At 45.8% G+C, this 13,933-nt stretch overlaps 1 protein-coding gene across 1 annotated transcript in view; it reads left to right on the top strand.

The window, feature by feature from the left end:
• The window catches only part of RASGRP1 (RAS guanyl releasing protein 1), a 306,300-nt gene that overhangs the window by 245,455 nt on the left and 46,912 nt on the right, over positions 1-13,933 (top strand). Inside the window, exons 5-6 of the mRNA XM_086937025.1 lie at positions 6,278-6,409; positions 11,345-11,498. Coding sequence (XP_086793151.1) covers positions 6,278-6,409; positions 11,345-11,498 — 286 coding nt within the window. The remainder of the gene's footprint in view (positions 1-6,277; positions 6,410-11,344; positions 11,499-13,933) is intronic.

The raw sequence follows: 13,933 nt of genomic DNA, 5'->3' as shown, positions 1-13,933 counted from the left end.
ATATACAGCGCTCCCAAAACTCCTGCCATATGCAGGAGAAATTCTAGTGCATCGTCTCCCAATACCATAGACCTTAAAAAAAAACGGATGGTTCCCACTGAGCCGACATGGTACCTGCACCCTCCCAGTGCCATGAAGTGACGCTCCATGAACTGGACCTACTTCCTCACGACTACTCAAAGGTTAACAACCGGCACGCAGTCTCATCCCATTTGCTCTGCAACCATTCAGGTACAGCAGGGCCCCCATCCTGATGATGACCTTAGAATCCAGTCCACATGAGTCGAAACACATCGACATTTCAACAAGGAGGACTTGTTCATCGGTTCCCATTGACTAGAACCAGCAGTGAATTACTTTAGAGCCCTGAAACTAGGCTTCTGTATTGGGCATTTTGTACCCCCTTGATGGTGGACAGGCCATTTTGTTCTAGATCATTTATCAAATTAGACCACTGATAACAATACAATCCAAAGGGTCCTTATTATTTTAGACAATATACTACTTGGCTCACAAATACTGAATATTGCACAGGCGGCTTCTTTCCAGAGGAGAGGTGGGAACACACAAACACAAAGTGCCTTACATTTTTTAGGTCTCGCCTAGGCATTGTTGCGCTGTCTGTTCGAGACATGCTGTATCTAGGAAATGGGCTAGTTATTTTAATGCTTTTAATTGTTTAATATTTATTGGTGATAAGAATAGCTGCATGTACATATTACTCAGTGTAATTCAATCTTGTGTTGAAATGTGTTATGTACATAAAGTAATCACTCAAGATAAAGAAAGGTGATTGATTTCCATTTTCTGATATGTTTTGCTGTGTTCTTATACTGAATTTAGAATAGAAGTGTATGGTGATAGGGTGAATTCTTTTCGTTGTGGGTGAACTCTAATAACTACACTGTGTGTTCATAGGTTTGGTGCCGCAGGCACACAAACAGAGTGAGCTGCATCTTGCTCACGCCTCATATTGATGTGTAGATGACCCAGAATTAGAAATCAATGGTAAATACAGACAAACAGTTTTGATTGAGACATGAAGTGTATTAATTCTGTGAGACATTCACAGTCTTAGCTTGCAGCATCCCAGTATCATGATATTTTCAGTGTTGTCATGCATTACGGAAGAAGCTTTAGGTGTCCAAACTCTATGACTTCAGGAGTCAAGCCACTAAACTGAGCGAGCGAGGGTTGCAGTGTAACACCCTTCCTGCCTGTTGCTTGAGCAAGTTTCCTTCTTCAATGCACTGATAATTCCATGAAATAACAAAACTATGGAAAATCATTCCATTGGCTTGTGGCATATTACTCACTCCACATATGAAAGAAAGGGTAGCCTGCACAACTAGCCACTCTGGCCATTAAACGTTCCCAGAGACTGGTGAAGTTTGGGGTTTTTGTGGTTTTTTGGCAGATGTATTCTAAGTGTGCCCCTTTCCGTGAAGCACAAGTGTGGAGTTTTAGAGTGTATTTTCATCTCATGTCTCCTAGCGATATCAACTTATTTTTGTCTGCCAGGTCAATATCTATTCCGGGAATATGTTCTAGTAGGAGATTAATTAATTTTCATAGCACCCAGACAAATGTCTCCCATGCTATTGTTGGCAGGTGATGGGAGACTGTCCCTCTCTGCTCCTGTAAGTAATACATCCTCATCATCCTATTGTCTGCGATCTTGATTAACGCACACGTTTTACTTACAGAAGCAGGGAGCTCATTCACGTGAGCTTCTCAACTCTATGCGATATGCATGTATTGCAATGGTCCCCTGCAGCCAAACGACTTCAAATGTTCTGCTCGCCATATGATTGTGCTTGTTCCTATGTTATACCTTGTGCAGAATCCTGGTCGGTGCCAGTTCTAGATCTCCCAAGACCCTGTCATTTCTGACTATTCCAGTGAGACCCACTCCCGAAGCGTCTCATGGGGAACTAGTGGCATGCAGAAGGCCATCCCGTCTGGCAGTTAAATGACCTTCCTCACTGTCAGTGGTTATCATGACTTGTGCATCTCTTGCCACAGTCAAACTTGTAGTTTCTCCTAAAACATTTTGTACCTTTTGTAGCTGCGGATGGAATTTTGGTTCAGACTGTACAGCAGATGTCTGGGTTGCTTAGTCTGAGCCTGGCATCGAGTAAAAAGTCTTCCTCTTTACCAGAAAGTACCAGAGCTGTGGAGTCACATTTCAGGCTTGAAGGCCTTCAAAAACAGACATTTCTGGACACCTCGAGAGCTGACAAGATCCTGCTAGGGAGCAGAACGAACTAATAATGGTTGCCAAGTACCACAAATCGGAGGTCCTGCCAATATCCTGCATGCATTAGTATGTGGATTTATGCATCCTGTAGGTCAAGGGGCCCACGAAGAAGCCCTCTTGACATCTTAGAATGTCGTCCTCTTTTAATATCTGTTGAGCCGCCTGAGATCCAAAATCGGTCAAAGTGTTCTATCCTTTTTTGAAATTAGAAAAAAGATGGAATAGAACACAGCTTGCCTCTCTGAAAAAAGAGCTTGTTTAATGCTGACATTGCTCAATAATGACGAGACATCCTTTCGTAGGCGAGGTAAGTGATCATGCTTGGAGTTAAATTTGCATGGTGGGTGGTGACGTGGTAGCTGCTCGCACTCAATCCTGTAGCTGCCTTGATGGTAGCTAGCACCCACTTATCTGAGGTTACTTTTTCCCATTTATGAGGGAAAACTTAAATGTTCCCAGGACCGGTCTTGTTCAAAGAGACCCCAAGTTTCATGGGACCAGGACCTCAGGGACCGGAGAGCCAAATTCCACGTCAGCTGGACTGTGACTCTCTACTCTCCGGTTACCGTACCCAAATATCTGAATCTGCCCCTCCCAAACCATGCAAAGTATACACATATGAGAATTGTACTTTGGCCTTATTCCCCTAAGGTGCTGTTGGTATGGTTGCAAGGATGGTGAAGGAGATAGGTGATGCAAATGGTGGGGACAAAAAGAAGAGTCCTTAATATATGTTGTCTGCATCTGCAAAGCTCTAAAACCACTGAGGTGCCGTTGGCTTCGGCGGATAGTTCGAGCTCTCAATGTGAGGATGAGTTGGGCAGCTGCCTTAACTTGCTGAAAAGGAGAATCTTGGCAGCTATCTGGGCGTTTTCTAAATTGATGAAACCAGGGATTGGTAATGTACAATTCTTATGATTGCTTTTACTTTGGTAGCCTTTTTTTGCACCGGGCACCTTGACCTCTAAGGCCGCACCCTACTGGCTTGGAGCACTTTTGGCCGGTGGGGATCAAACTGTTGAATCAGAATAAGGATAATGTCCTGGTCGCGGACTGGCCATAACCGTCCGCAACTGGTTATTTTGAAATGCATATGACTGTTTTTATAGGGGTCGTTGTTTATTTCCGCTGAGCACTTTGACTCCTAGGGTCGCACGCAATCTAGCACGGAGCACTTTTAGTTAGCGGTCCCCGTGAATAATGTTCTGAGTGTGGCTAAGTTGAAAGTGCTCTCTCGTACTCTTTGGGATGGAGCATTTGCAGCTCCAAAGGGGGACTTCAAACTTTTTCCTTCCCTTTCAAAACCGTGTTTTATCCAGGTTTTGAAATGGTTATATGTGTTGAGATGTAATGATTGTAATTGATCAAGTCGAGGTGTAATGATTTTAATTAATCGAGTCAAGGTGTAATGATTTTAATTTGTCGAGATGTAATGATTTTAATTAATCGAGTCAAGGTGTAATGATTTTAATAATCGAGTTGAGATGAAATGATTTTATTTCATCGAACATCAATAAACTTCAAATCAAAGAGAAGGGTATTGGAATAATTGCTTTGTGCTGAAGGAACCTCAGTTTGGAGAGATTCTCTTACTTGGGATTCTCTATGTCCCAAAGGGCACACGTTTGATGTTGCTGTTCTTGTGGTCACTGCTGTTCTTGCTGGAATGTTTGATGCCCCTGGGTTGGCGGCCTTTGTTCTGTGGCTGAACATGTCCTCTGTGGTCCACAGTTATAGGGGCAGTTGTCCTTCGTGGCCTCCATTGACTCTGCCAGTTTTTCTCTGGGTTCAAGCCAATCTTTGGACCAATGAGATGTTCTTCTTTGATAGACTTATTTAGGACATGCATGCATTTTAACTTCAGGGTGAAACTGATACTCTAAGGCAAACATGGCGCTGCAGCAGGAGGTTTTTCAGTCAGCGGCTACGTTTTTCAACTGCATTGAATGCACAGCAAGTGCTTGCTTTGGCTTTGCCTTCTTGCATAATTTCCTGCATTTTTTTCTGATGTGTTTTTAAAAGGTGTTGAAAGATCTTTCTTGGCTTCTTCCATTTATATCTGCCATAACCACGTAGCTAGTTCTGGAAATTGGCCTCCTGGCCGCACCTGTGGCAATTCTGTATCACACAGATTCTATTTGTGTTCTTTTTAGGTCGACCCTATCACACAGAGCAAACTGTCGGGTTGTGAAAGCTCTGTTGTGAGCTTAAAGCCCACCCATTGCCTGCTATTGATTGATTTTGTTGTCACTCTCTTTAGCTTGCTTCTTATTTGAAGGCTTGCCTTGTCTATCTTGTGTTTGTTCCTCCCTTAGAGCACAACCTCTTTACTTGTGTCTTTCCACTGCTCAGTTTTGGGGAACTACTTTTTTCTTTCTGCTTAAGCAGTTCAGAGAGTGCATTTGTTTTCCAGCTGTCTACTTCTTATGCTGTTCTCCCCCGGTACTCAGTGTTTCTTTCATTCGTCCATGTGCTTCACTAGTAGCTCTTCCACTTTAGAAATAATAGCACTTTTGGGCTATTTCACTTTGCATATTGTTTTTATTTACTGATCTATCTCAGAATGTTAAATAAAATAAAAATGGAGCGTGCATCACATGCATGCATCATGACACATACACATGCCTACAAAATGTCACAGTTGCATAATGGTGCCTTTTTACATTTTATTTTGTTTTTGCTGTATAGCATCACCATTGTTGCCAATTCTGTACAGCATGAACCAAAGGGACTGGTTGAGCCAATAGGTCTCAAAGGTGACATCTATTGGCTTTGCCAATGCTTGTTTATCCAGGGAGGGAGGGAGGCACCCATAGGCTGTGGGCTGAGAGACTGATTCTTAGTATCTAGGACCATAGAACTGTCTCCCATAGACTACCACAAACATACCTGTGACCTTTAGGTTCAGCTTTGTGTTGTCTTTCTACACACCCAGTCTTATCTGATGCAGCCATGGTATCTTTAACCGCCCTTAGCACGGTCTTCCACTAGGCAGATAGTGGTTGGCTCTTTCACTTCTGCTTGTGGTTTCCATTAGACAGGCATCTTCCTCTTTTTCTACCTGCAGAGTGACATTGTGATGAAAAGCAGTGCATTGCATCGCCTCATGGTGAGCAGATGTTTCGCCTGCTGCTGACGGTCACATTGTGGGTGACTCAATCCATACCCAAGTGGGGAATCCACCTAGTACTTTTTCTGAGCATCACCCTCTTACCTGCCCTTTTACTTTACTCGTTTCTGGTTTCACTCATCTTGGTTTCTATCAGCGGATAGGGCCATATGTCGTGATGGTGGTGGCATATCCCTCAAATCTCTAGAAGTAGAAGAAGATACAACACCTTCTCGTGAAAACTTTGTGGTGAAATCGTCGCCATAGGAATATTTTATTATAAATGTTTAAAAAACAAAAAAATCCCTCAAAAAACCCATAAACTTGGCTTTTTGTATGGGGCAAGGATTGGCATGCATGTGCCATACAAACGTCAAACCTACTGTGCCAAGGCGCGGACAGAGCATCTGAAGAACGGATGCCACGGAACAAATGGCGGCTTCTGTCTTCCGTAGCATCCATTTGAAGGTGTTTTTGTCAGAGCTTGCTCCCGAGTACTACAGGGCTCGTTTCAGTTGTATAAAAGTCCCTCATCCATGCCAGTAGTGGTGGAAGGACTCGCCCACACAGCCAATAGAAAACCACTGAAGCTAAAATATTCCAGTGTACTGATCCAAGATGTGATTGACAATGTCTGTCTCAAGCTAATGGCTGAAGAAGCAAAGAGGCCTTACCCAAAGCCTCTTAAAGTAAGTATAGAATACAATATGTCTGCCATAAATGATGCAAGCACTATAGAACTCAAACCTAAAAAAGAAGTGCCTGCCCACCAGGCTGGGTCACTGGGGTAGTCGGGCATTTCCAGCCAAGGCTAACAGGCTGGACAATTGAAAGAAGTGAGCATTTTTGGATGTTATACATGGTCTTTTGAATGACTGGTTTAATGAAAAGGTGTGATCTCATGGCAGGTACTGGATGACCGAGTTTTGGCTCATGTTCAAAACGGACGCTCCTCTGAGAGAGACGATGGAGAAATTCAAGGACCTGGTGAAGGCTCGTGATGAGACGATGAGCCAACACCTGATTGACACCTCTCAAATGTAAGTTTGTTATATTGCTCTTTGCATAAGCAGTGGCCAGACCTGCTGCTACCTTTCCAGTTTATTCTGTCTCCTGTTCACATCTGTCTCATGGGCTACAAAGGGGAGATTTCAGTAAAAAGTGGTAAATACTGACCTGTTCTCTTTTAATTGTTATTTTTATATCATGAAAATTCTTTTTTCCGGTCCTTTTCTTGTTCTTTTGCTGTATCTTGTGGCGGGACACCTTGTGGGTGTGACCTCCCTGGTTATGCTGAAGAAGGGGAAAGGGGGCTCACAATACAATAAAAATGTCACCATATTATATATATGAAGATAAATTATATCCTTTCAGATTTCTATTTTGGCATACTGGGGTTGGATGGTGCTGTTGGGAGTAAGGCATAGTTTGAAAGTGTTGGGAGTAAGAGTTTTTTGGGGTCTGATTGTTTTGGGCTTTACATGATGTGGGTATGATCTGCATGTTCACATGTGTGAGGGGGTTTTGTGCTCTCGTATTGTTTTCTGTGTTTTCGCTCACAAGCCCCTTATTGGCTATTTAAACATTTAGCATATGTTAACAAGAACCTGTATGAGTGGGGGGCAGCCTCAATGTTATGCATATTTAGTGTCTGTCGTGGTGTCTCCCATGTTTAACCTCTTGCGTTCTAACTTTCATATAAGTTGACACAGGATGTTAGTCAACAACTAGGGTCCAGAAATTCAGGTTTTTTATCTATTCAAAATATTTTTTATGACACCCGTCACACACAGACACACGCCAATATGTGTTGAGTGCATTTCGAGTCCTGTCTGGAACATTAAAACCTCCTCATGCAGCAAAAAACAAAAAAAAAAACTGTATTTTGTATACACTTTAAGTTTGAGATTAGAAGAAATAATGTGTGGTGATTGAGGGCACTGTATAGTCCTTTTGCATTGCAAGGCAAGCATTTCAAAGGAGGCGGAAGGATACACCAACATAGCCAATAGCATGAGGTGAGAGGGTGATACTCCTCTGGGTCCGGCCAAAGCCCACTCTATGTATAGTTTAAAGAACTGATCACAGTAACTCGTGCAGATAGCTGCACAGTCAAACCAGACCTAACACAGAGGCTTCAGAGCTTACCAGAAACTGAAACCTGGGGTTTGACAAGAGAGCCCAGGTGCAGTTGAAAAGCAGCAAAACACTTAAGCAAAGTTAAGTCCAGTTTACCCTCTGGTTCACCTCGGTGCCATCTACTAAATGGCAAATTCAACATTTGGAAGTCACAGTGCATAGGATGGGCATGTGAGCAGAATGCCCACGCACCGCCCTGCCCCCACACACTACTGCTGCAGTATCCCTTTCTGATCGGTCTATCACAAACAATTGACACTCACTCACTGTCACTCACTCTTTGATACTCCTACTTTCACTCGCTCTTTCTCTCTCTCCTACAGTCACATAGACCCAGCGCAGGTCTCAAAGTTGAAACAATCCCACAGGCTGCCGTCCCATGGTGGCCTGGGACATGGGCAGGGTCTGTGCCCTCCCCATCCATGCAGCCTCGCCCTGCCAACAGCCAGTTACCAGAAACAATAATACACCCACCCCCTCGCACACAATAATGGAGTGTACAAGCAGGAACAGTGACATCATTCAGGATCCAGCCATCCTTTAAACCAGTCCTTGTCATAAGGAAAAGCAAGAGAAACAATCATTGGCAAAGTCAAGAGGTTGGGCCAAAACTTTAGGCAAGGGTGTATAGCATCAGTAAAAAGAAAAATAGATTTTGCCAATGCTGTGCAGCATTGACCGAAAAAAAGAATTGATGCATCATACAATAGGTACGCGCATTGTGACAGCATATGTGCTCACATTCTTCACCACACATGCGCATATCTACTGAATGACGCATACGCCATTTTATTTATTTTTTATTTACCAATCCAAGATGCCGAAGCCACTTGGCCTGGTAAATAAGAGCTTTAATTTGAATTGCACTAAAACACAGTTCTGGAAGTGGAGAGGCCCAGCAACAAATGGGGGAGTATAAACAATGAAGACCCCTGGAGTGGTCAGGGGAGTGGTAGAATAAGGATGCACGAGTAGTAGAAGGGAACAAGTCAGTCCAAAAGATAGTAAAAAGGCTGTGCTCCAGGGGAAGGACCAACACAAGAAGAGGGAGGAAAGCCATCGAATAGGAAGCAAGCACATCAGAGCTGACTGTTAAGCCAGCCAATGGAAACAGTGGGCAGCGGGCAGTGGGCAGTGAGCAGTGCTAAGCTCACTGTAGTAGGCTCTTGCTTCGCCCACAATAAGCTTTCGCCTATGATGACCGCTAAAATCTTTCTGGTAGGCGAGACCTTGAAACGTTTAATACTTAAGAAGACATTTGTGTTTCATGTGTCCAATGGGGTAGGAAAGAGAGAGAGGGGTCAAGTCAGTCTAGCCAAGAATATGGAATATGAGGACAGAAAGGGAGACAGTCTGTGTAGGGAATGAGAATAAGAGATAGATGGGGCAAAGTTTAAGAGGAAATGTAAAGCAGAAAGAGGGAGAGAGAGGGAACTGGAGCCAGGTGGGGAAGGGGGCTCCAGGTCAGAGCCCAGAATGAGGGGAGTGGCGCTGAATGTTGGACCTCAGGGGCTGTGTGGGGGCTGCAGGGTGGAGGCTGAGGGGTCCGCGGCTGAAGCAGGCGAGGGGAGCGAGGCAGGACGAGTGTCAACAGACTCCGGGCTGGGGGCATTGATATATGCACAGAGGCTCAAGAGGGGCTGGCCCCAGAACACGCAGGAGTGCAAAAGAAACACGACATCGGTGTCTAGTACAGGAACACTGGGGCAAAGCCGGAGACCGGTCTGGTCTGAGGTGAACCACCGTCTCCAGGGGGTCTCTAGCCTCTGTAAGTTATGTTTAAAATGAAGTTTGCTTTTAATGTATAGACAAATGCGAGATCCATATGTGTGTGATCCAATCGTGAGCCATGACACGTTCCGCTCTGTTTCTGTGCACCCACCCTGCTCTGATAGACTGCGGTAGGTTATGTAAAGTAAAGGCAATTTCGAAAAAAAACATTCTTCTTTCTTGAAAGTCTTTCTTAAGGGTAGCGGTGCCTGCGCTGTTGTCATGAAGTCCGTTTCTGGCTGCAGCAGGGGGGGGTGTGTGGGGGGGGGGGGGGGCGTAGACACAGGGCACAGGGTGCACGGTTTGCACAGAGGTTGCACACACTGGTGCTCAAGAGCCAACTTGTCACCAGACCCAGTATGACGACGTAGGTTGAAAGCCGAAATGTACCCTGCAGGCTGGCTCACGTGCCCAATGGATGGAGGGCTAGTGAACACTGGACTGGTGCCGCCTGGACCCAATTTGCCAATCTCTGTGAGAGATGGCTAGGTGCCCCCTAAGGCCCCGCCGGAAGTGGGTAGGCATTGCAGTGGAGATGCAGTGCACCAGCACTTGCATCTCAGAGCAAACCAGTGGCTGACGTCCCAATGGAGCCTTGAAATCCTCGTCGCAGCGCCTGAGGTGAGGGCGAAGCAGCAGGAAACAGTGGTGCAACGGTGACACCTAGCGGCTAGCCAGAGTGTCACAGTGGGTGGAAAGTTAACGTACTAATGTAGAGTCTGGCGTAGAACCACACGATTGGCCACCTCAGAACAACTGTACAGTGGCACGAAAGTTAGTTATTAATATAGCGCCAAAAACATAAACAATAAAGCGAGCACACCTGAGTTAGATTATAACATCGCCCCTGCCTGTACTGCCGGAGTGAGCAAAAAAACAACTCCTGGGCGTGCTAGTCGGTGCCCCGGAAGTGAGATTACGTTAGCATTCCATGCGTCTGCTTGTCTGTTTTCCGAGTGAGGCACCCTAAGAATGATGGGTGTGCATTAGGTCGCTGTGCCAGCTCCTAGGGTGACCGACAGTTCGTACATTTCACGGACTGCCCGTAATTTGGGCCTCATTCCCGTTGTCCGCAGGGGGCAGCTCGCGCTCCTGCTGTGTTCAGTGGCCTCCCTGACCTGGCACAGGCTGCTGTCGGCCCATTACCATTCTGTATGTCGGCCTAATCATCACATACAGAATGATAATGGACGTCTTTGCCCAGGGACAGCATTTGCTAGCCTCCTCCCGCCAGAGCCCAGGGCATGGAACACTGATTTTTTAGGGGGCTCCTGTCACCTCACCAGGGGCCAAGCTCTGGGGTGGGTGGAGGTTTCATTTTGGCTCATGTTACCCAGGTGCATCCAATATGCAAACGCAGGTATTTAAGTTTCACTCAGGCACACAGCCGATGCAGTGCAAGGTTCTCTCAACCTAACAAACTTATTTTGACTTATGCTTGTGTTGGTTGTCTACTTACTTAAGTAATGTGCCTCTGATCTGATGTGTCTGTAAAATGTACCTTTTGCCCCGAATTTTTGTCCTGAATTCTGACCTTCTATCTTGAATGTGGATCCTTTGTCCTGAATTTTTACATTCACTGTCCAGAATTTGCACCCATACCAGTTGATCACCCTAGTTGCTCCCCTGCAGACAGGGTCTGGAAGTTTGAGATCCACGGTGCCTATTGGAGGAGACCAACGCTGATATTTACATATGCTTGGCTCCTGTCAATCATGCCACAGGGAAAAAAAGATGGATTGGAATGTGTGCAAGAGTAACTATCAGTGACTGGGGCTAATTCAACCACTCAAATCATCACTTTTTAGTGTTGTTAATAATGAGTGCCTTACATGTTTAATGAAGAGAGTACTTTCTGCTTCCCTAATTATCCTGCCCTGACCCCTGAAGTTCTACTGATAGTTTTGCTACTTGGACCATAAATCGACTGACTAACTCTCAGAACGCGATATCGCACTAATACCCAAAGTGATCTCTAGGTGCTACTGATGGATGTTGCTGACCATGTTTCGATTATTGCCATGGAAACCTTCTCATTGTCCCTGCTCCCGCCTCTTGTCTTGCAGCACATCCCGTGATTGGCCGTGGAAGCTGACGCAGCGGTGTAAGTCGAACAAAAGCAAGAAGCGCAAAGTGTCCCTGCTCTTCGACCACCTGGAGCCGGAAGAGCTGGCCGAGCACCTCACCTACCTCGAGTTCAAGTCCTTCCGGAGGATTGCTGTGAGTGAATGGCCGCCTTGGCAACCTCGTGTCTGGGCAGCATCCTGGGCGAGGTCTTACAGATTGAGATATGTTGAACCAGGCAAGCAGGCTCCTCTGGGGAGGCACTAGAAGGCTAAGGTCCCTGTGGCAGCTTTACTCCTGGGTGACAGACCAGGGCCAGGTCTTGTAGCTTGATGTGGCCCCTATGTCATCTTTACTCCTGGGCGGCAGGCCAGGGCCCCTATGTCATCTTTACTCCTGGCCGGCAGCCCAGAGCCAGGTCTTGATGCTTAAGGTTTGTTGAACTAAACTGCTAGAAAAAATGGTTAGGGGTTCTGCCCACCTCACCCTCCCGTACCTGAGCAGGAGACATCCAAGGATGAAAAAGTAGAAAAAAATGGTACTGAAGGGATCAATCCACTTTTAATTATCGAACAAGAAACAATTAATTGTCTTGTGGTTTGCGAATTTTACGCAAGGTAAGTATATATTAGTTCATATACACATATATGAGCGAACAGCCATAGAGGCACAATATAAACAACTAACACAGTCTATATACAACACATCACATGTACATTATATACAAATACACAAAACATTTACAATATCAAAAACACTTCTCTGTACCCTTAAGAGAAAAAAATATATAGAATATATATATATACACCAATTTACATATGTACCTCCTCTTAATTTGGGGTGGAGTATACAACAAAATGGTAGTCCCAAAAGCAAAGCACCAGGGGGTTAACTCATCAACCCAGCCTGCATTTGTGTTGGTGGACCTTGGAAAAAATCCAATCTTCCTTAAATTTTAACAGGGGACTCCGTTCAAAGCATAAGGTGTTGACGCAGTCGCGGTCGCGTTTCAGCCAGATGATATAGGCTTCATCAGGACATGGGTACTCTATTCTTCACGGCCCTGGCTAAACATAGGGCAGGTATCACCGGCCACCCCACACAACCACCCAAGGGGGTGTGGTAGGAGCCACCGTCTCGTCTCTTAGTCTCGTGAACTCTTGTATCTTCACAGTGTCCGCCCAGATAGAGAATAATATCAGAAGTGGCTCAAGTCTCACGGTCTTCCTTCAGTTTCCACAAGGTCGGCGGCACATTAATTTAGTGCTCGCTACAGCGTCTCTCTAGTTACATCACCAGAAAGTCGAACTAAACTGGCAGGTTCTTCTGGGGTGGCACTGGAAGTTCAATGCCCCTATGGCAGTTTTACTCCTGCATCTTATATGAAAAGTGATATTTTTATGGTGGTTTCACTCTTGGATTGGGTAGAAAGAGTATTTTATGGCCAATGGACCAAGTTATGTTATGTTATGTTATGTTATAGTGCATTTTTATAGCGCTCGGCTACTCTAAAAGAGTGTCCCGGCGCTTTCCACAAGCAACTTACAGTGTAAGATCAACATAACAAGTAAAAACAGACCCCGAAAGAGAAGGAAAAAGAAAACCACCTAAGCAGAGAGATTAAAAAGCCACGTCTTCAAATTCTTCCTAAATTGAAGCAGGTTAGGGGTGCTACGCAGTGCCAGTGGAAGCGAATTCCACAACTGGGAGGCCTTGAGGCTGAAAGAGCGCCCCCCAGTGCGTGCCTTCCTCACGCGTGGAACCACAGCAGTGAAAAGGGATTCTGAACGCAGTGAGCGAGCCGGGCGATAGAAAACTAATCTTTTTTTCAGATATCCAGCGCCTGAGCCAAATAAAGCCTTGTGCATCAGGGTCATAGATTTGAAGACAATCCGCTTCCGAATTGGAAGCCAGTGGAGCGTCTGCAGCAACACAGAAGCCCGTGCTCGTCTGTGCAGACCGAAGATTGCCCGGGCTGCCGAGTTCTGTGCCACCTGCAGACGCTGGACTAAGTAATCCGGAAGGCCTAGAAAAAGGGCATTGGCATAATCAAGCCTAGATCCGATGAGCGCCTGCACCGTAATCCGTCTGTGCTCCGCAGACAGTAAGGGAAGAAACTTGCGGAGCATTCTGAGGATACCGAAGCAGGTGCCGGACAGGCCAAGGATGTGCGCTCTCAGAGAAAGTTTGTTGTCGAGCTTAACACCCAGGTTCTTGGCAACCAAGGATGATTGTGCCGGAGGACACATGGCGGCCGGCCACCACTGCCGCCACTCGGGATCGGAGGCACAGCCAAAGAATAGAACCTCCGACTTGCTGGAGTTGGCCTTCAGACAATTTAGCTGAAACCAGCTGAAAACCCTGTCCAAGCAGTCCCGGATTCTCTCCCCATCAAATGTCTGATCTTTTTCACAAGTGAAGAGGAGTTGTGTGTCATCGGCGTAGGACACGATCTGGGCTCCGTAAGCCTCAACCACAGCCGCCAGAGGGGACATAAAGATGTTAAATAATGTCGGGCTCAACACAGAGCCCTGTGGAACCCCAACACCCAATGGCGGCATCTCGGCTGAGCTCTGGGATACCCAGACCGT

The sequence above is a fragment of the Lissotriton vulgaris genome, chromosome 9 (assembly GCF_964263255.1).
Source record: "Lissotriton vulgaris chromosome 9, aLisVul1.2, whole genome shotgun sequence".
Classification (NCBI taxonomy): Eukaryota; Metazoa; Chordata; class Amphibia; order Caudata; family Salamandridae; genus Lissotriton; species Lissotriton vulgaris.
The sequence above is the reverse complement of the archived record's forward strand: the minus strand, read 5'-3'. Positions and strand labels throughout refer to the sequence as shown.